The sequence below is a fragment of the Mauremys mutica genome, chromosome 13 (genome assembly GCF_020497125.1).
Source record: "Mauremys mutica isolate MM-2020 ecotype Southern chromosome 13, ASM2049712v1, whole genome shotgun sequence".
Taxonomy (NCBI): Eukaryota; Metazoa; Chordata; order Testudines; family Geoemydidae; genus Mauremys; species Mauremys mutica.
In genome coordinates, this window is record NC_059084.1 from 25859066 (window position 1) to 25882557 (window position 23492).

The 23492-nt window shown below is 41.4% G+C and overlaps 1 protein-coding gene across 1 annotated transcript in view; it reads right to left on the reverse strand.

The window, feature by feature from the left end:
* Window positions 1-23492, reverse strand: part of ITCH (itchy E3 ubiquitin protein ligase) — a 116493-nt gene that overhangs the window by 12068 nt on the left and 80933 nt on the right. Inside the window, exons 11-19 of the mRNA XM_044985645.1 lie at window positions 21701-21767; window positions 18318-18402; window positions 12603-12731; window positions 11735-11807; window positions 9718-9789; window positions 4596-4684; window positions 3238-3397; window positions 2819-2952; window positions 486-626 (exon numbers count right to left, since the gene is read on the reverse strand). Of these exons, the coding sequence (XP_044841580.1) occupies window positions 486-626; window positions 2819-2952; window positions 3238-3397; window positions 4596-4684; window positions 9718-9789; window positions 11735-11807; window positions 12603-12731; window positions 18318-18402; window positions 21701-21767 (950 nt within the window). The remainder of the gene's footprint in view (window positions 1-485; window positions 627-2818; window positions 2953-3237; window positions 3398-4595; window positions 4685-9717; window positions 9790-11734; window positions 11808-12602; window positions 12732-18317; window positions 18403-21700; window positions 21768-23492) is intronic.

Below are 23492 nucleotides of genomic sequence, written 5' to 3' on the forward strand. Positions count from 1 at the left end.
TTTTCCAGGCCTATGACTGACATCACAAAATAAGCATTTTGATTGCACTGCACATGCAGCTAACAGACAACCAGCTGAGAACAGAACTTTTAAACATATTTTTTGATAGACAATAAAAAAAAATTAAAACATGTGAGATGTAAACTAACTTTTTAAATCTGACAGTATAAAAGTGGTAGCTAGTATCTCAGTGGACTCTGAAATGGTTTATAATCTGACATTCAGATTGTTGACTATCAGAGCATATTGGACATTAAGCTTGAACATCTTCAGTACAAGAGTGGCTCTTCAGCTTCTTTTAAAAGTTACTCTTCAGAAATGACATCCAAAACAGTCACTTGCTGCTAATAGTATCAGTTATTAATTGAAAGTATTTCTGTGGCGCTTTAAATTATGTAGCTAGATAAATTCAACTTTTGCTTTAATTAGGGAAAGAAACAGATGGAGGTAAAGGAATAGATAAAAACACACTCATTTGTTCTTACCTAATATATTCGTCTTTATTTTCTTCTGTGACCAGAATGTTGCTACCATTAGGTTTCAAATCATGGCTCTTTATTTCACCTAGAATTTCTTTATCCACTGAGAAATACATTTCCAAGCCACATTCTTCAATATTGTTTTCTCTGCAAGAAACAAACATCATGTATTGTAAATAACTGCCAAGAGGTCATGTGCTAACTAGATGAGGTTTTTAATCAAGAGTCTTACTAAGTAAACTTTTTCGGAGTTCATGACTCAAGTTAAGAATCACTTTTGACTATAGGCTTTTCAAAAAAAGCTATGTGTCTGATGTTACATTTACACTTTTCTACTTACACAACGTGTGCAGGCTGAACAGTAATTTAGTTGGATGACTGCATCAGCAACACATGCCCTCTCATGATTACAAGGATTGTTTATTGTAATTTCCCTCTTGTAGGTCTTTCAGCAGTGCTTTTCTGCCATTTTCAGCTTGTGCAGAATGTAGTATTTGATGTCTGGAGTTAATGTGATCATACTGTATCAAAAAATGCATCCCTGCATTTCCCCCCTCCCCACTTTAGCTGATGATGATATACCAAGCTGATTTTACAAGGGAACTTTGGACTTTAAAGCCTATAAACACGTAAGCTCTAGTGATTATACTTACTTTCTAAGCCTCAGTTTCATGGATACCTTTGCCCAAACCCCAATTACTAGCTAAGGTTCCCTTCACTCAGTCTTAAGCTGCTAGGCCACTGGGCCTTTCTGTGGTGAGTCTACAGGTGTGGGACTTACTTCTTTCTGAAATTTATCTCAATCAATTTCTCACTAGATTTCTGTATATCTCAATGTCATAGAATCATAGGAACATGGGACTGGAAGGAACCTCAAAAGGTCTTCTAGTCCAGTCTCCTGCACTCAAGTAGAACTAAGTATTGTCTTTTTATTATAATTTATTATTCCAAAAAGTGTTTTTAAGTTTGACCGCTACTACATTTGTAATTGTTTCCTACTCCCAGTTTCCATTTCCTTCTTTTTAAAGAGGTTCCTCCCTGTTTTTATTTGTTAAGCTTATAAGGCTTTTAAAAACTATGTTCTTAATATTATTTTATTATAAAATAAAGCATCTTGAGTGCGCCAGCAATGCAAGTGCTTTATAAATAAGAACTACAATTCTATAGTTTTTGCTACTGATCACATCCATAGGGCCCATTTTTCTCTTATATTTGTATTATTATGGATCAGGTCCTTGTTAATCAGAGTTGAATCTAGCTTTCCATTTTAAGCATTATTTTCAAATCTTCCTCTACTTTCCCCGGAAAGTAATTAATCTTACTGAAATTTTTAATATTACGCCTCAATCAAAAGTAGTTTTTTCTGGAAGTCTGCCTAAAAAAAAAATTGTAAAGTTACGATGTTTTCAAAATACACCTGAAGTTTTATAACTTACTCAACTTTCTAAAGTGACTTGGGCCAACAAACTCTAAATTTGTCCAAATTTCAAGGTAGGGGAAAGCTATGAGGTAAGGGTACATAGAGCATGGATAGGATATTAAGAGGGCATAGATGGGAGAGAAAAGAGGTGAAAGGTCTTGGGGTCAAGGGCGGGGGTGCAGGGAAGCACAGGAGTCAAGGATAGGAAAAGGCAGAGATTTTAATCAAATTAAACTTTGAAGTGCTTTAGAAATACTTTTTTTTTTTTTTTTTACACTATGGAGTATATTTTTTGCAAATTTTAAGAGACAAGTAGAATTTGGATGGGGTGATTGATGAAGGATTAGAGGGAAGTGAGGAATAAGTTGAGATCCACTAACTGTTCATTTCAGACATCCTAATACTTGGTGTATTTTTGGTTTTGTTTTTTTCATAAAAAGGAAATAATTTTTTGAAAAGAAAGTAATACTGGGTTTGGGTATTAGCTGACTCCACTGAAACACCCTTTACATTAACTTACACTAAAGAAGTTTTTTATAATATTGAATCTACCGTTCGGACACAATATTTGATTATCTATTCAGACATTTCTATTTCCAACAATGTGTAAGACTGCTTATATTCAGTTAGATGAATTCAAAGGGAAAATAAACAGAAACAGAATGCTAGTTTGTGCAATATTCAGTGAATTATGGAGGACAGTTAACTTTAGCATTACCAAACTACTGAACATGTATGTTGGAATGACAGTAAAATGCAAGAAGTTCAGTGCTGGTCTGCAATTTATACAGTTCTATTATTCAATATCTGTCTGAAAAACATTTCAAATTTATATCTAAATTACACAAATAAATAAAATGAAACTTCAAAAACATCTGGATTTTTATTTCAAGAACGAATGAAAAAGTTTGAAACTCACTTTACCCAGATGAGAGAGTTGTAAAACTCTGGATCAACAGATTCTAAATCCTTGAGTCCTGTTGGCTTGTTTAGGATACGCTTATAGAACGGCAGAGAGAAACCTGTATCTATGAATCTCACATGGAACAAAGCCTAAAAAACATGAAAAAAGACAAGGAATGATCCAAAGAATGCTTGGTTACCTAATATTCCAATATAATGTGTCAAATAAACCCTGGAGCCCAAAGGTGTTGTAAGATGTTCTGTAATACCATCACTACTATTGGCACACCTCAAAATGTGATCTGAATGTATTAGCTGTTACAACCAGCCTTCTGGCAACAAATCTCTTGATTTGAAACAACTGCTGTGTTTTAAACTAGACATTTAAAAATAAACACACACTATGGTGGATGTGCACTGATTATCTGAACTTACCATAGCAATGAATCTGCCAATAAAACGGAAGTATTTCAGGTGGTCTGGATTAATGTAAGAAGCTGGGTTTATCTGTAAGCAGTAGTTATCCTTCCCTACATATTCAAACAGGCAATACATTGGGTTCAACACTTCATGTGACAACAGAAAGAACCATTCCCTGAAACCACACAAAAAACATCATGAACACTTCAAAAGAAAACAGGATGACGTTAGAAAGTACCCTTGCTACTACATATGCTAAAAATTATTTTAGGGACTGGCTAGTGCTCAACTGTTAACACTGGTCTATCTAGAAAATTATTAAGCTGCCTATTGCTAGCACACAGTAGGTGTCAGCATGCTACATGATTAACTGATGCAGCTCAAAAAAAGTCGTATGTCTAATGTCCAGAGTTGGCTAGTTCTCAAATGAAGTGATCACTGACTTAAGCTTCAGATGTAGTTTATTGTATCAATTAACATATGCCTGGGTGTCAGCAAGCATTTCTCGTTTAGAAAGTTCATTTCTTTTCTCTGTGGCAGGTATTTACAAAGGCTGCTTTTCTAAGAGAAGCAGGAAATCTGGAAGAGATCAATTCTGACAGGTTCATATTTTAAAAACATTATCACCATCATCCTTTGTGGAAGAGGTATCCAAATTATACTACAACTTGGTTCCAATTCTTTGCTGGGAGTGTAAATTCAAGAACTCACTTTTTAACCTTAAGACTAAGTACAAATTAGAATTTCCTGCTAGCAAGCATGTGTGTTTTATATTTATTTGCAAATTAAAATTCAAGTATAATCCCAAGGCTAAAGAGTGAATCGCATGAAATATACTACTGTCTTTCCCCTCACAATATTGTTATTTTGCATTTTACAACACATTGACAATATAAGGTTAATTCGTAATGCTGCATATGAAAAAAACAAAGTATAGCAAAAACAGACCTGCAAGTAGTGTGTGCGTATTCATTTTAAGTATTATAAAAAGACTTGCACATGGAACAAAATTTGAGAATACTTATTAAATACTTTCTTATTCATTATTTCAATAAATCTCTAATCTGCTCTTCATGGTTTTGTCCTATGAGTTATTGTGCAGAGTTACATAAATTCTTGCTCTAAACTTTACTGAGGCACTTTAAACTTAATATAGATTCACACAGGAAGACACATCCTCCTACAATAGTTTTGACAATGCATTTTAGGACTGCAGAGGTGATCATATATAGAGAGGGGGGAAAAACTCTCATTGGCATTTTAAAAAGACAGCAAACAAAGAATCTCCTTGTGAGAATCGTTCACACCAAATTTTCATAGAATGAGGTGTTCAGATTGATTTGTTATGTGAAACACACATTTCTTTAGTTTACCTTGCAACACCTCCATAATCTAAACCTTCTTCTCCAGGAAAAATGACCCACAAGCGTCTTCGCAGATCCTGAGGGCTGAAGCTCATTATCTTAGTGAAAAAAAAAATATGGTTATGAAGAATAAAAGCAGCTGGTCTCGGAATATTACTATTTGCTATCCAATAGTGTGGAAATTATATTTTCATTGACCATGAAGTGAACTAGGTGCAGTGCATAAAGCAACATTTCAGGAAATGTTTGAGGGCTTGGCAGAAACATATTTCTATCTAGCAGATTAGAAGATGAAAGGTGTACTAGTAAGTGAGATAGAAAAGGAACACAAGAATTGTTAAATGGAATGTATTAGTCTATCAAGTATAGTCTTTCAACTATAAAAAGGATAACAATCTGTACCCCAAATCAGTGGCTAATCCAAAAAGAAAAAACAGGGCTATTGAGCATCACCAAGATGTCACACTAAGTGGTAAGCTAGCCAGGAAGAATAGGAGAGAAGTCTCTAACAGACATGTTAAACAACTAAAAAACCCACAAAATAAATTCTTTAAAATGTATTTATAAATTCACATTTTCCATTCCACAGTTTCCTCCCACAAGTAGATGTAATATAATTTTCAAGATAAAATTAATCTTTGCACACAGGCCATATTTATTTCTGGTACCAAGAAGAAACTTGGATGCTAAAAAAGCAATTTCCTTAGTGCTATTTTTGGCATAATACCAAATTTGTGACTATGCTGATTTGGTCAGACAGCAGACATTCACAACAATCCAGTCGATGTGGTGATTTCATATAAATCTCTGTCCAAGGACAACCAGTTTTTGCTCTCCCATGAGACCTTGAATTTGGAATGAAAGCCATTTTTTAAAAGCTTTCCTAGCTGTCGGCAGTTGTGATGCTACATTCTATACTTCCACAAAATTCAACTGCTATTAATGAAAATTCTTGGTGTTGCTGAAAGACCACAGGGCAGGACTCTGTACTGGTAGTAAGAGGCTCCTATATTTAGAATCCGGGGTATTTTCTGTGTGCCGGGTGAGTCAAAATGTGAAAATAGGCATCTCGCAGACCAAGAGCTACAAACCAGCTTTGGATATCTAAGGAGGGAATTAGAGTGGCCAGAGTTACCATCCTGAATTTGAAGTGACAGTTGAACTTGTTGAGACCTTTCAAATCTAGAAGCATCTGCCAATCCCCCTTGTTCTTTGGGGTTAAAAAGTAATGGAAGTAAAACCTCTTCCCTCTAAATTCCAGAAGCACCTCTTCCACTGTTTTGAAATTTAGAAAGGAGTCCACTTCTTGTTTTAATAATGTCTTGTGATAGGGATCCGTGAAGATGGACGGGGAAAGAGGGTGGGGGTAGTAAGTGACTGAAATTGAACAGAATACCCCTTTGTTTATAATTTCTAAGACCTACTGGTCTGAGGTAATCAGAGTCCAGGCTTCCCAAAATAAAATGGCACTTGCCAAATGGGGAAAAGGAAAGGGAAAGGGAAAGAGAGAGAGATCTTGGAATGTTCCTGACTAGATCTCAACAATGGCGTCCAACTTATTGCTGTCAAGTACACATGGGGCATACAGTAGAGAAGGAAGAGGCAGAAGGGCTCCTGCATTGGATCATCTGCTTCCCATTTGGTGGCTTCAGTGTCCTCTCTGGATTGTAGCAATAAGCAGAGGGCCTGTCTCATGAAGCTTTGGGATCTGGCCTGTTTCCTACTAGACACTGGCATGTAGTCCCAAGGAGAAGAGAGTGGCTCTTGAATCCTTCAAAGAATGCAAGGCTTCATCAGTACGGGCATTGAATAGGTCACAAAGCTTCAAATGGGAGGTCCTCAATCGTTGTTTGGGCCTTGTTTGGTATTCCAGAAGAACGGAGCCATGAAGTCTTGTGCACTGTGATGGAAGTAGCCACTTGAACATGCTGTCGTACCATAAGCACATAAAGGCCTGAGGAATGTTCGGGTTGACCTTCAGACAAAATGGATTTCAAACCCTCTCTACATTCTTGTGAGAGCTGTCCTATAAAATTGTGATACCTTGTTCCAACTGATGTAGTCATGTACTGACAGAAGTGCCTGATCGTTTGAAATGCACATCTGCAGACTTGCAGAGGAATAGGTCTTCCTTCCAAACAAAGCAACTTTCTTTGTGTTATTTTTGGAGGCCCTTAGTTTTTGGACCCCCTGTGCACCACCACGCTACCAGGGATCCTGGAACTGGGTGGGCGTAGAAATATTCAACCCCTTCGGAGAGGATCTGACAAGATCTATCTGCTCTTTAAGACATGGATACTACAGATTCTGTGGTCTGCCACAGTAGGGTTGGGGGGGGGGGCAATTTAAATATCCCTTCATTAACAGACATAGCAAGTCTACCAGGTATGGAGGAGTGCAGAATGTCCATTAATTTTTGGGATTTACTTGAACTACCTCCACAGGAATCTCCAAGATCTCTGCTAAATGACATAAAGGTCCTGGAAAAATCTTAAAATCATCAGGCTTGTGTCATAAACAGATAGTTAAGGGTTAAAGTCTCTTTTACCTGTAAAGGGTTAACAAGCTCAGTAACCTGATGAACACCTGACCAGAGGACCAATCAAGGGACAGGATAATTTCAAATCTCTGTGGAGGGAAGCCTTTGTCTGTGTTTCTTTGTTTGGAGTTAGTCTCTTTTTGGATTTAAGAGAGGCCAGTCATATCCTTCAAGTTCTCCAAGTTTCCTGAAATAGCCTCTTCTATTCAATATAGTGAGTATTAGTTAAAAATGAGGATTAGTCTTTTGAGTTACTTTCTGTATTTGCAATTGTGTGTTTGCTGGATAAATTCTTTACTCCTGTTTGCTGTTACTTTGATTATTCTGAGGAGGAGGGAGGGGGAAGTCTCTCCAGATTTAGAAGTCAGACCCTGTGATATTTTTCCATCCTGGTATTACAGAGATAGTGTACCTTTTTTTTCTTTCTTTAATAAAATCTTTTCTTTTTAGAACTTGATTGATTTCTTCCCTTGTTTGGATTTTCAGGGGAAGGGGAGGGGGGAAAAGTGAATCCCTCTTTGTTTGATTCAAGGAGTTTGAATCAAGGTATCTCTCCCAAGGACAAGGGGAGGGGGAAGAAGGTGGGGGAAATGGATTATTTCCCTTTGTGCTGAGATTCAAGGTGTTTGGATCTGTATTCCCAAGGGAAAGTTTTGGGGGAACAGGGAGTGTGTCAGACACTTAAAACTTGACTGGTGGCAGTGAGAACCAGATCTAAACTAGGATTTTAGTTTAGAGTCGTCCATGCAGGTCCCCATCTTGTGAACGCTAAAGTTCAAAGTGGGGAATAAACCTATCACAGCTTGCTAGGAACAGAAGAGACTGCTGCCTTGTCTGGTAAGGAAAAGGATGCTGCTACTGGAATCAATGGCCCTTCTGTATCCTGCATGTGTTCTTTCTTGCTATTATGATCTTGCCAGTGCAGGGCATGGGACTGTACAAACTGGTCCTCTTGAGCAGACCTACAACATCTTGTAGGAGGAGGAAATTGCATACCCCTAGGAGTCCAATAAGGGAAAGACTGTATATTGCAGAGGTAATGGGCTGGAGGCGATAGGGCTGGATAACATGGTCAATATTCCCCAGAAAACCCATGGGGTCTATGTTTGTAATGGAGAGTCCTGGATTTCCTCTCAGACCAGCATGGCTCATAAGAGTGACTGTGAGGTGAATGGATGGGGAATAACTTCTTGCTATGTTCAGAAGGACAGGAAGTTTTTCCTTCAAAAGAGGTGATACCCTGTCTGGAGTCCTAGGGTAAGTAGTACCGTAGATACCTGGTACTTTCTGAGACTGGTCTTGCTGAGGCATCAGAGAGACTCAATTTGGACTGTGAATTGCAGCATGAGGTGAAACAGAGGCTTGGTGAATTTTTTTGCCTCCTTTTAGTAGGTACCAGAGATGGTGACCTAGGTCTGCACTCACTGCCCTCCTTCCCCTTTCTGATGATTGGATGGAAGAGGTCTTAGCAGCTAAAGGGTTCGATCTTTTCAATGAAGAGTGAGCCAAGGAGCTTGGAGCTGAGCTACCGCTAACAGGAGTGCTAAATGAAGACGACTCTTAGAAGCTGAGAAGAAAGGGCCCACCAAGTCTTGAGAAGGCACTCACTGAGCACTCTAGAAGAAAAAGTTTGAGATGGACCTCCTGCTTTCTGTGGTCTCTTGAAGAAGGAGTGACAGATCGAGCACTTTTGGGGATGTGCCTCTCTCCAAGGCAAAAAAGGCACTTGCAGTGCCCACCATTAAAGCAGAAAAGCTGTCACAAGAACAGCAGATTTTGAATACTGGAGATGTTGTTTCATTCATAGCAGCTAGACCCTGGTACCAGGTGTTGTCCCTCAACCTAACATTTGCTTTTTTTTTATATATAATTTCTTTGGACATTATAACAAGGAAAACTGTACTAACTGATAACTACCCAAGAGAAAAATAAAATACAGTGCATCAAGCAGGAGATATTGCAGTAGCTCTGTCTCATTACTACAGGCAGAAAGAAGGAATTGAGGGATGGTTGGGCTCTCTCTGCCCTTTATGCCATCAAGTGTTTTTTTTCCCAGGGGAGAGGGAAGGAAGGCTGTCTAAGATGCAGGTCTGGCCCCCACAGACACTGCTGGCCAAAAGAATCTGCATGCACACCAGAAGTGGAATCCATGTGCACCATCATTCCAAGGAGGATTTATTTTTCTTAAAAGCCCTTTAAATATTTTTTAAAAGGATTTATTTCCAACTAAAGACTGTGGTTTTCTGCATAGCAAACCTGAATAATTAAAACAACAGTTAATGATACATGTGTTCTTGTGAGAGCAGCAGAAGAGAGGCTAACAATTATGATGTAATCTTTACGCACACACAAGCATCAAACAGAGATATCAGCTGTATGCTGTTTTTAACATTGCCTTGTGTATCCAATTAGGAATCTGCTCCAGGAATACCATAAGGAGTGGGTTTTTTTTTTAAAATTATCACTTTAACCATCATTAATGAGACATCAAAAGATTAAGGGTGATGTTCTCTTTCAGCTACAAAGTTGAAAACATTTGCCCTGTACCACTTTATACACAAAGTAAGCAAGCATGTGTTAACAATCCAATACCTGCTGAAATGAGTCCTCAAACAATGTCTTTCTGGACACTGTAATCTTTATGTGTTGTGGCATAGCCAGTTGCTGAAATGCAAAATGTTTCAAAAGTGAAATATATACAGCTTTTAAATAAGTGTTTTGAATAAACATTCAAACAAAATTAACAGAAATTAGAAAAGGGACTGGTGAATCTGCCTGGCCTGTATGAAACAGAAAAACAAAATCAATGTTTTCAGTCAACTTATTCCCAGGAACTGGGACTGTCCTTTTGTTCATTATACACCACCTAGCACCTAAGGCACTACGGTAATATAAATAATAATTTGCTTTTGATATCACTATGACATATATGATCCCATGACATAGTTTTAAACAGGTTCTAATATAATAAACTAGCACAATGTGATAATTTTCCCAGATCTATAATCCCTTCTCAACAAGAGAAACTTCCCACCCAAATTTTACTGAAAGTTGTTCACAGTTTTAAACTGATTTATATTTAAACTTATTTTCCTCACAAAAAATACAAGCTGCAAAATTATTGATGCCAATGTCTCTGTTAATTTTCAAAGTAGATTCTGAATGATTTATGAGCCTAAGGCAGTGGTGCCCAAACTTTTCCTCTTGTGCCTCCACCCTCTCCCTCTCCTCCCCCCCTGAATGGAATGTGTCCATACTCCCCCGGGGCTGGGAGCGGAGTCCAGGCTCGGGGCTGCGGCCAGGAACTGGCAACTGAGAGTGGAGGGCCGAGCTGCAGCTGGGAGCAGGGCTTGGACCGGGAGCGGAGCTGGGGCCGTGCGCAGGGGCCGGAACAGAGTTGGGTGGTGCTCCCTCTCCACCCCACCATGGAGGCTGGCTCCCCTGTGCATCCCATAGTTTGGGGACCACTGGCCTAAGAGCTTGTCTTCACTAAAGCACTACAGTGGCACAACTGCACCACTGTAGCACTTTAGTGAAGACGTTACTATGCCTACGGGAAACCTCCTCCCATCAGCATAGTTAATCCACCCCCGCCCCCAGAGGCAGTAGGTATATCAATGGGAGAAGCTCTCCTGTCTACATAGGGCAATCTACAGGGGGGTTAGGTCAGTATAACTACATCACTCAGGGTGCAGATTTTTCACACCCCTGAGCGAGTTATACCAATATAGTTCTGTAGTGTAGACCTGGCCTAAGGCCATGTCCACACTAGCACTTTTGTCGGTATAACTTTTGTTGGTCAGGGGTGTGAAAAAAAAACAAAACAAAAAACCCTGACCAACATAGTTTCACCACCAATAGACGCACCAGTGTGTACAGTGCTATGTCAGTGGGAGACGCTCTCCCTGTGACATAGTTATGGCTGCTCGTTCGAGTGCTTTAATTATACCGACAAGAGAGCTCTCTCCCGTTGGCACAGAGCAGCTACACGGGAGACCTTACAGTGCTGCAGCGGCACAGCTGTGCCACTGTAAGATCTCTAGTGTAGACATAGCCTAAGCCTTTTTGGTCTTATGCTGAAGACCAAGGGATTTATTCTCTTGGCATATGGGCGGTTTGGAGTATAAAGACCTGCAAATCAAAATGCATATCTAATCACCAGAATTTTGCCACATAATACATTTGTTTGATGCTTCAAGGATATATTAAAGTACAAAAATACTTAGGAAGACTTAGACTTCCTGCCTTATAAGTGTGGAATTAAAGCAGAAACTAACTCCACATTATCTACACTGAAATCCATTAAATGCCTTCAGGCAAACTTCTGTACAAGAAAAGCAGAAATAGGCTCTTCTATTGAGCCATTTAGAAATGTTACCCACAAAAATCACTGATGAAGACAAAACTGAACCCTTCTTTGTTTTAAAATTTTTTAAAACCATGCTGAAGTCTAGTAGTTACAGAGTTTTAAAGCTTATGCCAGTCCATGCTGGCCAACTGTATTAGTCTAAATTGCTTCAAATGATGTTTTAAAATGGTCCCAGCTGAAGCTGTTTGTTTCAACAAAGCTATTTCCAAGGTTAATTTTAATTATTTTTTTTTTTTTTACCTGACACCAGAACCGGAAATACTGGACCTTCGCTTTGAAGTCACGCACATAGGCTATCTGGGGCCCATTGTCTCTGGAAACAGGAAGAAAAAAATAAGCTGTTGAAACACTACTGAAATTCAAAGAAACAGCTTCAAAATACTACAGTTATGAATCTATGTAGTTTACCTGGCTGGTTAAACAAACCAGTTTTCTAATAGGGTGAATGCTTCGGAAAGGCCATCATTCATAAAAAAAAAATCTTTAAGATTAATTTACTTTAAATTTATTTTTAACATTCAAAATGCACCTATTCGAAAGATTCTGGGTTCATATGCAATTTTTAAAAAGAGATGTCTTGTTGACCAAAGTTGACAAGATTTTTTCAATAAATTAACTAAATGCCAACCCCAGTTTTCAATCTACTTCCACCCAACCTGATATAAATTAGCATGTCAATTTTACATACATCCAAATCCTGGTTCTCAGGATGCTAGAATATATTAAAGGCCTGAATTTGCATCTACCTGTACACAAACACACAGAAGGAGAAGGGAGGACACAGCATAAGCACAATAGCTTTCATTGACTGAATGGCTTAGTTAGAGGCTAAAAGAGTTTTATCTAGTACTTGGCTGGAAAAATCACAGCCATCAGAGGGGCCTCAAGGATTAGGAACTGTAAAGCATTCAAAATATGGCATATGTAGGGGGAAGAGAACATTCAAGAATGTTGAAGATCCTCCGAAGAAGAAATAATGGGAAATTAAAAGCTCTGCTGGTATGCCAAAAACCTGCTGCAAAAAAACATACTTGGTAATACCTGTTAAACGACACATATCTAAAAAAGCTCAGTGTAATATAGTTTGTCTTCTTGAATAAAAGCTTACAGAGCAGATTTTCCAGTGCGGGGATCTATATACGTTGTAGTTCTTCTGTTGTGATCCACAAAATAGGGAATGCCATCCACAGTAAATCTCATTTCCCAGCCCTCTGGCAAGGGTTTCTCGTTTAATTGACTATAGGACACAAGAAAATACAAAGATAATTGATCAAGTTAATACATTCTGTCAATTGATCATGGACAGGGACAATATAAATTAGCAGAAATTCTGGAAAATTTGTGGTGATTTCTCTGAGGAATTTTCTGTTTGATTTGTTTCTACTTGGCTTTACTCTTACATTTTAATGCCAGATACCACAATTGAGAATAATCAATATCAGCTTGATAAATTCCAATAGCTAATGGAAATCTGAAGAAAGCTGGTAAAGTTTCTGGATGTTTTCTCTCCTCAACATGCAGAATTTTGTTTGACAGCGTAACCAGATTTTTAAAAAAATCTCTCAGGAATTTTATTAAACAGCATTTGGTATTATTCATATAATTATGGCAGTCAGAAAGCGGAAAGACATAGCATGTCAGAGATATCACCACCCCATTAATATCTGCACAGATCTTTGAAAAAATTGCCAAGAAATGATAAGGTAACTTCAAAGCAAAAGAAAAATAATGCTGTTTCTTTTACACTGACCCATTATCACTTAGGATGGCTTCAAACATTGAGCGGTAAATGTAACCATCAAATATATCAGGGGTTCTCATTTCATACTGTGCTGGAAGTCCCTGGGATGATAACGGGAGTGCCCCAAGGGTCAGTGCTGGGGCCGGTTTTATTCAATATCTTCATTAACGATCTGGAGGATGGTGTGGACTGCACCCTTAGCAAGTTTGCAGATGACACTAAACTGGGAGGAGTGGTTGATACGCTGGAGGGTAGGGATAGGATACAGAGGGACCTAGACAAATTAGAGGATTGGGCCAAAAGAAATATGATGAGGTTCAACAAGGACAAGTGCAGAGTCCTGCACTTAGGACGGAAGAATCCCATGCACTGCTACAGACTAGGGACCGAATGGCTGGGCAGCAGTTCTGCAGAAAAGGACCTAGGGGTTACGGTGGATGAAAAGCTGAATATGAGTCAACAGTGTGCCCTTGTTGCCAAGAAGTCTAATGGCATTTTGGATTGTATAAGTAGGGGCATTTCCAGCAGATCAAGGGATGTGATCATTCCCCTCAACTCAGCACTGGTGAGGCCTCATTTGGAGTACTGTGTCCAGTTTTGGGCCCCACACTACAAGGATGTGGATAAATGGGAGAGAGTCCAGCGGAGGGCAACAAAAATGATTAGGGGGCTGGAGCACATGACTTATGAGGAGAGGCTGAGGGAACTGGGATTGTTTAGTCTGCAGAAGAGAAGAATGAGGGGGGATTTGATAGCTGCTTTCAACTATCTGAAAGGGGGTTCCAAAGAGGATGGATCTAGACTGTTCTCAGTGGTAGAAGATGACAGAACAAGGAGTAATGGTCTCAAGTTGCAGAGGGGGAGGTTTAGGTTGGATATTAGGAAAAACTTTTTCACTAATAGGGTGGTGAAGAACTGGAATGGGTTACCTAGGGAGGTGGTGGAATCTCCTTCCTTAGAGGTTTTTAAGGTCAGGCTTGACAAAGCCCTGGCTGGGATGATTTAGTTGGGTTTGGTCCTGCTTTGAGCAGGGGGTTGGACTAGATGAGCTCCTGAGGTCCCTTCCAACCCTGAGATTCTATGATCTGAATGATAACATCCCTGCAGTAACTCTTGCTCTCAGAGCATATTGTTTCCACACAGTCACTCTGAAGGTACTGCATGCCTCACCAGGAGGCCAAGAGCTTTTGAGCAGTAGCTTGTAGTTATTATTTATTTGTATTATTTCCTAGCAGGAGGCTTGCACATTTCCCTCAAGTTCTACATTTCATGAACTAAAAGGTATATATAGAAATACTCCACCTTCTTTAAGGGAACTTCAGTTCCACTCTACCTTCATTTTAATAATCTGACAGATTTTTTTTTAAATTAACATTTATTATTTATGCTGCCTGTCTACTTTATGCAGCAATTTCAGCTTGGACAATAAATAAATAATTAAAAAAGACAAGTAAGTTTACCTTTTGGATTCTCATGCTCTAGTGCAGCAGTTTGCAAACTGTGGGTCAGGACCCCAAAGTGGGTTGCAACCCCATTTTAATGGGGATGCCAGAGCTGGCTTTGGCCCTTCCCGCCCAGGGCAGTGGGGCTCGCATGAGCTCAGACTTCAGTCCCCCGCCTCCTGAGGTCGTGTAGTAATTTTTGTTGTCAGAAGGGGTTCGCAGTGCAATGAAGTTTGAGAACCCCTGCTCTAGTGCTATGCTGCAAAGTATGAATTACAAGTCCTAAGGGCAGGGTTGCTTAAAAAGCTATTTCTATTTAATTTTCTCTATTAATGGAAACATTTCCAGTTGGTCTTTGACTTGGTAATAGTTTTTTGTTTGGTTTGGGGTTTTTTGTTTTTTTTTTTTGCAAAGAGGTGTTGCTGTTAACTTGGATTTTCCTAACTGTTTTCCTGCTATGCAAGCAATGTTCCTTTTAATGATTTCTGCTTTAGTTCTGTATCACTTTCTACATTTTAAGTGAGGCTGGTCTACACTACGCCTTTAAACTGAATTTAGCAGCGTTAAGCCGATTTAACCCTGCACCCGTCCACACAACGAGGCCCTTTATATCGATATAAAGGGCTCTTTAAACCGATTTCTGTACTCCTCCCCGATGAGAGGAGTAGCGCTGAAATCGGTATTGCCATGTTGGATTAGGGTTAGTGTGGCTGCAAATCGACGGTATTGGCCTCCGGGCGCTATCCCACAGTGCACCATTGTGACCGCTCTGGAAAGCAATCCGAACTCGGATGCACTGGCCAGGTAGACAGGAAAAGCCCCGCAAACTTTTGAATTTCATTTCCTGTTTGGCCAGCGTGGAGAGCTCACCAGCACAGGTAACAATGCAGTCTCCTGAGAATCGAAAAAGAGCTCCAGCATGGACTGCACAGGAGGTACTGGATCTGATCGCTGTATGGGGAGAGGATTCCATGCTAACGGAACTCCGTTCCAAAAGACGAAATGAAAAAACATTTGAAAAAATTTCCAAGGCCATGATGCAGAGAGGCCACACCAGGGACTCAGTACAGTGCTGTGTGAAAGTTAAGGAGCTCAGACAAGCCTACCAGAAAACCAAAGAAGCAAACGGAAGGTCCGGGGCAGGGCCGAAAACATGCCGCTTCTATGCTGAGCTGCATGCAATTCTAGGGGGGTCCGCCACCAGTACTCCACCCGTCTGTGGATTCTGAGGTGGGGGTGGTAATCTCAGCCATGGCTGAGGATTCTGCAGACGGGAAAGATGAGGAGGAGGAAGAGGAGGACGAGCTTGCAGAGAGCACACAGCACTCCGTTCTCCCCAACAGCCAGGGGCTTTTTCTCACCCTGACGGAATTACCCTCCCAGCCCTCCCAAGCCACTATCCCACACAATGAAGCCATGGAAGGGACCTCTGGTGAGTGTACCTTTGTAAATATAAAACATGGTTTAAAAGCAAGCGTTTTTTAATGATTAATTTGCCCTGAGGACTTGGGATGCATTAGCGGCCAGTACAGTTATTGGAAAAGTCTGTTAACATGTCTGGGGATGGAGCAGAAATCCTCCAGGACATCTCCATGAAGCTCTCCTGGAGGTACTCCAAAAGCCTTTGCAGAAGGTTTCTGGGCAAGGCAGCCTTATTCCGTCCTCCATGGTAGGACACTTGACCACGCCATGCATGTAGCAAGTAATCTGGTATCATTGCATGACAAAGCCTAGCTGCGTATGGTCCCGGTGTTTGCTGGCATTCAAGCAACATCCATTCTCTATCTCGCTGTGTTATCCTCAGAGAGAGTGATATTGTTCATGATAACCTGGTTGAAATTCCTGAATTTCATTAAGGGGATAGAGATGGCCATTCCTACTGGGCTGTTTGCCTGTTGCTTAAAAGAAATCCTTCCTTGCAGGTAGCCAAGCAGGGGGAAGTGGGGGGTGATTGGCGCTGAGCTTTTTCGCGTTTGGCTAGCAGGGATCTTCCCTGATACCAGCCACACGGTGGGGGGAGGGGTAAAGCCATCATCCCAGAGAATTGGATGAGGGGGTGGTTTCTGCTGTTGCATGTTAACAGGAAAGAAGCAGCACTGAACGGGCTTTGCTTGGTATTTGGGAAAGGAGGGCACTGTGTATATGAAGGCTGCAGACGCCGAAAGACAATGGCTTACCATGGCCACATGCAAGCTGAATTCTGCTGCCTGGACCTGCGTCTGTGAGATCTCTAACACCAGAGCTGCAGGCACTCAATATTAAGATGCAAAATGCGACCTTGTAGTGAAATCACATGTGCTATGTAAGGTGAATAGTGTCCCACCAGTCTGTGCTTGTTTCCCGGGCAGGGGAAAGCAAGTCACAAAGTTCCATGAAAGTGCCCTCATCACTCTCGTCGCCGCGCTGCCGTAGCCGCCTCTTTCTCGCCTGGTTTTGCAGGTCCTAGTTCAGCATAGACTGCACGAGAATGCGCGAGGTGTTTACAACGTCCATGATTGCTGTCTTGAGCTGTCATGCTTGGTGTGCTATGGCGTTTGCACAGTTCACCCAGGAAAAAAGGCGCAAAACAGTTGTCTGCTGCTTTCACGGAGGGAGGGGTGAGGCTGTACCCAGAACCACCCGCGACAATGTTTTTTGCCCCATCAGGCACTAGGATCTCAACCCAGAATTCCAAGGGGCGGGGGAGACTGCGGGAACTATGGGATAGCTACCCACAGTGCAACGCTCCGGAAATCGACACTAGCCTCGGTACATGGATGCACGCCGCCGAATTAATGTGCTTAGTGTGGCCGCGTGCACTCGACTTTATACAATCTGTTTTACAAAACCGGTTTATGTAAAATCGGAATAATCTCGTAGTGTAGACATACCCTTAGTCTTGTCTGAAAAGCCGATAGAGGGCAGCAAGGTACACTCCAAGCTTCAGTTGTCAGAAATGCCTCTTAGTTCTCACTTTCAACCAATGTTCCCTCTAATTTTTTACATCCACATGTGGAATTATTTTTGTTATGTGCACCAATATGGAGGTGATGTGCGGCGGGGATGGGGCTGAGGGGTTCGGAGTGAGGGAGGGGGCTCAGGGTTGGAATGCGGGGGCTGAGGGCTCTGGAATGGGGCCAGGGATGAGGGGTTTGGGGTACAGGAGGGGGCTCAGGGCTGGTGCAGGAGGGTGAGGGCTCTGTTATGGGCCCAGGGACAAGGGGTATGGAGTGCGCGAGGGGCTGGGGCCTGAAGGCTCCGGCTGGGGGTGAGGACTCTGGGGTGGAGCCAGGGATGAGGAGTTTGGGGTGCAGGCTTCCCTAGGGCTGCAGCCGGTAGAGAGGACTCCCCCCAGCCCTCTCACCGTGCAGCAGCAGCACCTGGGCTGGGGGTGAGCGTCATTCCCTGCCTCTCCACAGCAGCTCCAAGGGGCCAAAGGAGAGGTGCCTCTCCCCACCACAGCCCTGCACGACCCAACTTTCTCCCCACCCACCTCCTACCTCTGTGCTCTCCAGGCCCCCGTGGCTGCATGCATGCACAGTCCTTGAAAGCCTGCAGCATGGCCACACTTAGAGGGAATTTAGTACTCAACTAAAATAATAATAATTATAACACATTAAAAATCCATTTGAAATTATTTAACTGATTTAAAAATTCTTACCCCTGATTTCTGGGGTCTTCCCATTGAGTGATACGTGTGTTGTGATTGACAAAATACACTCTGCCATTGCTGTCAGTTCTCTTTTCTAAGGAGAAATAAAAAGTGAAGAAATATAAATTCCAGTAAATTTACTCCTCACACTAACTATGCTTCAAATAACCAATTAGTTGGACATATTGTGGCACTGTCTGTTTTCTTTAGGTGCTCTTGGCACCTCAATCTCAAATTTAACATATCTGATTCTACATCATTCCCTCTCCAATCCCATCATTTCTTGCCAGTTTCTCAGCACCAGAAATCTATTTTAATGCGAGTACTAGTGGAATGTTTAGAAGTGTACCGTAACCTACCCTCTGCGAAAAACAACATTTAGGGTGTTCATCTGATATTCTTTAGGGACTTGTTTCTTTTGTGTGTACAGCACCTAACACAAAGGGGCCCCAAACCCAAGTGGGGGCTTTTGGGCAGCAGAATAATATATTAATTATGACTAATTATAACAACAACAACAAAAGTAGAAAAGCTTTTTTCCCCTCCCATTATTTTAAAAACGGGTTTTTTCAGCAGATGCCCACAGGAAGATAACTTATCACGGAAGAATCAGATTTGCATTTTACCTTAATTAGAATTTTTCTTACTTTTGCTGGCTGTTCTGGAATGCTCATGCAGATATTTTTCCATGTTTAAAAATTAAAATACCAATATTGATCTTTTTATTTTTAAATAAATCTGAGTCTTCCATCTTTAACAAAAACTATATTTAAAAACATCCACATATGTACAGTTATTTATTATACTATTTATTTTCCCATTCAGAGAAAGAAAAATAAACAAACAATTTTTATGTGGAGAGATAAAAATGGAAGTGGTTTTCTCCACAGGAAAACCATCTTCCATCATGAGGCATTATAAATCCCAACTCCCTGGGTTATTGCCATGGGCCCTCAAATATAGTTTAACTGGTTAATGGACAAATTAAGAAATGTGCCTGGGTACACCAGACATATATACAAGTATGGCAGCACGTGAATGTGAAAGCCGTTCCCCTGTTCAAATATGAGCCAAAACTGCAGCAAAAGAAAAATGTTTACACCCCCAGTAAATAAATATGGATGTTTATTATCCCACACAGTTACAATATGTGTAGGCACATATGCACACACTTATACACATATGCTGTTGAAAATACACTTCTCCTTTACCTAATACCAAGATTCAGTCTTCTGCAATTTGACAACATTAGATAAGTACAGAATATGAGCTCCTCACTATGTTTTAGGTGTCGCAGGAGAAACAGCGCCCTGAAATCAGGCCATCGCAGGGAATAAGCATTTTAGTTCAGCTTTAAAGGAAAAGCCTACGTGCAGAGGCATGTTTGTAAGGAGGTTATACAAGTGGCAGAATTCTACTGTACATGGAGATTTGATTTGGGGGGGAGGGAGCAAACAAACTAATTAGCCGTGTTTTTTGAAATATCACACGTGTAGAAAAGGCGCCATGTGGGCCTGTCAGTTTAATGCACTGATATCTCGCATACCTCCAAGACTAGGAAGTTCAAATAATAATGTTTGAAACTTTTCAAAAGTTTGATTTGCAATTTTTTAAAGTTATAAAAAAATCCATGTCTAGCTCTGCCAAGTAAAGGTATTCAACCTTAAAATGACATCATTCTGATTACCATCTTGTTTTCCCCACCTCACCACCTGAATACAAGGCTTAGTCTACATTACAAAAAGTTTTGCCAGCATAGGTCTATCATTTAGGAGTGTGGGGGGAAAAAAATTATCACACCCCATCTGACAAAGTTATGCCAGCAAAACTCCCGGAGTAGAAACAACAAGAGTGCTTCTGTCAGCATAGTTACTGTCGTTTGGGAGGTGGCTTAGCTATACTGGCAAAAGAACTTCTGTCACCTTATCTGCATCTCCACTTGGGCGCTCTGCTGGTATAGCTATTCCACTATAGCTATGACGACAACGTTTGTAGTGTAGACAAGTCCTGACAACTTTTATATTATCTTTCAAACAAAATAATGCAATGATATTTGAAGGGCCAAAATCCATGTGCTGTTTATGTAAAAACCTGATATAGACTATGTCAGCTCTTTTTACAGGCCCAAAGTCCATAGTTTGGTCAAGAGGCCGAGAGGCCCAGGAAACAGGGAACAATATTAGCTAAGAGAAGCAGAAACAAAAGACCACCTTGCTTTTACTAAGATATGCATGGTCAGCAAAATGCCAGATGGGGAACAGTAATTGGCACTCTTATCTGAAGCTGCAAATAGACCAGAGGAATGAAAGGGGCACTGTGTATATTCCTCTGCAAAAGGAGGTAACAATGCTCTCCCCACACACCACCGTTGAGTTTACGGAAGAGGTTCAAGCATGTCAGTATGAGATATGGCATCCTTCTCCCCTTCCCAGATACCAGTGTTTGCCTTTAGAAGCACAAATGAGCAACTTGAAAGACAATTTCTATTGCCATATACTTTTCAATGTTTTTCTGCTTTAACTCCAAGGTATGTCGCTGTTGGACAATCAGAGGAGCTAATTCATTCCTATGGGCTCAAATCAGAATTCACCATATATATTTTTTACTAATACAGTTTATACATCGTTTAAAGAAAAACACCTGTGTACTAATTGTATGTTACTTGTTAACCTGAAATCAGGGGCGGAGACATTATGTAATCTTTGACTATTGGCTACTGTGCTTATCTTATCTTGCTGCTAGACCTATCCAAGGGCTTGGGTCTACCTGCCCTGTCACTTCCCTCCGCCCACGGAAAATCTATATAATCCACTGTAATCAATTGTTTGGCAGTGTTTCTGAGCCTAATAAGCAAGGTGACACTCTGCCAACGCTGTGCGTAATAAATCTATGTGCTTGATTCTACACGGTGTCCATTTTGTTCCTTCAATATTGACTGCTGAAATTATGCTGGAAATATTTTTCACAAAGGGGCTGGCAGACCTATACAAATGCTTTCAAGACCAACAAAAACTTTCCAAGCACTGGCTCTCTACCAGAAACAACACAAAATAATCTGTATGACTAAAATGGTTAAGACAGTAACAGCAGCAGGAAAAAGTCCATGTTCCATGATAAGGACACTAAAAAAAAAAAGTCAATTGCAACTTAGAAGTGTAACACAATAATACTGTGTACTTTTTAATCTATTTATGGAACTGCATACACACCATATCAGGAGCTGGTTCTTAAACAGTACTTTTGATTATATTTAATAAAAAGGGGAATTAAATTCAGATTTCATAAAAGAAAAAAAATCAAAGTACGATCTAAAACATTTGGTAAAATAATTTGGCGGAAGTATGCTTTAATGTTTAAGTTATGTTATAAAACACCATTTGAATAAGACTTACCCCATCCATGTGGCAGGGTGCCAAGAGGATCAAACTCTGCATTCTGTGCAGGGGTAACATCTTGGTTCTGCAGATCACACACAAAAATGGTGCATTAATCATGACCACCCACCACCAATTTTCTCTCCAGACTTCTAATTTAGCCATAAATCACTAAAGCAAATGCATTCTTGCTAGGGCTACATATGGCATCACTGTCCAAAAGATTTTTTTCCACAGAAAATATATAGATTTATTACAAACCGATTATTCATTTGGGCTCTTTAACCACCTGAAAAAAATGGTTACCTACCTCTCGTAACTGTTGTTCTTAGAGATGTGTTGTTCACGTCCATTACACATTAGAGTGTGCGCGCACCACATGCACGGACGTTGGAAACTTTTTCCCTTAGCGGCTCCTGTCGGGTCACCCTAGAGTGGTGCCTCCATGCCAGTGCATATATACCCCTGCCGACCCAACCCCCCTTCAGTTCCTTCTTGCCGGTGTCTTTGACAGAGGGGAAGGAGGGTGGGAAGTGTAATGGATGTGAACACCACATCTCGAAGAACAACAGTTACAAGAGGCAGGTAACTGTTTTTTCTTCTTCAAGTGCTTGTTCACGTCCATTCCACATTAGGTGACTCACAAGCTAACCATAGGAGGAGGGTAGGAGTCATGGAACAACTGACTGGAGAATAGCCCTGCCAACTATCGCGTCATCTCTGGCCTGCTGACTGATCGCGTAGTGGGCTGTGAAAGTGTGCACCGAGGACCAGGTGGCTGCTTTACAAATCTCCTGGATTGGGACCTGCGCCAGGAAAGCCACTGAAGATGCTTGCACCTTGGTCGAGTGGGCCATGATCGCCGGGGCTGGAACCTCGTCGAGCTCATAGCAGACGCGAATGCAGTCCACAATCCATGACGATATACGCTGCGCCGAGACCAGAAGACCTTTCATTCTGTCGGCTATGACGACAAACAACTGTGACGACTTGTGGAAAGGCCTGGTCCACTCCAAATAGAATGCCAGGGCCCATCTGACATCCAGAGTACATAGGCTACGGTGACTCGGGTCCGCGTGTGGCTTAGGGAAGAACACTGGCAAACAAATGTCCTGGCCCATGTGAAATTGCGAGACTACCTTCGGGAGGAATTTAGGGTGCAGCCTGAGCTGCACCTTGTCCTTATGAAAGGCAGTTCCAAGGTGAGGGCCCTCAATTCGGACACCTTCCTTGCGGACATAATGGCCACCAGGAATGCCACCTTCCAGGAGAGGGGGAGGAGGGAGCAAGAGGCGAGGGGCTCGAATGAAGGGCCCATGAGCTTGGAGAGGACCAGATTCAGGCTCCAGGGACCGGAGGGCATGAGTAAGGGAACATCCTCTTGAGGAACCGCACTATCATGGAGTTAGACAACACCGAACACCCGGATTCCCCTGGATGGAATGCTGAAATGGCCACCAGATGTACCCTGATCGAGGAGGGGGCGAGACTTGATGCTTGAGGTGTAGGAGGTATTCTAGGATAACTGGAATGGCGGCCTGGAGTGGCTGCACCTGCTTAGGCTCACACCAGCAGGAGAATCTTTTCCACTTAGCTAGGTAGGTAGCCTTAGTGGAGGGTTTCTGACTTCTAAGGAGAACTTGCCTTACCGGAAGAGAGCACTGGCTCTCCATAGCGTTCAGCCACAGAGTTTCCACACCATGAGATGCAGAGACTGCAGATCCGGATGGAGCAGGCGCCCGCAGTCCTGCGTGATGAGATCCTGGCGAAGGGGCAGGGCAATCGGGGCGGCCACTGACAGCTCTAGCAG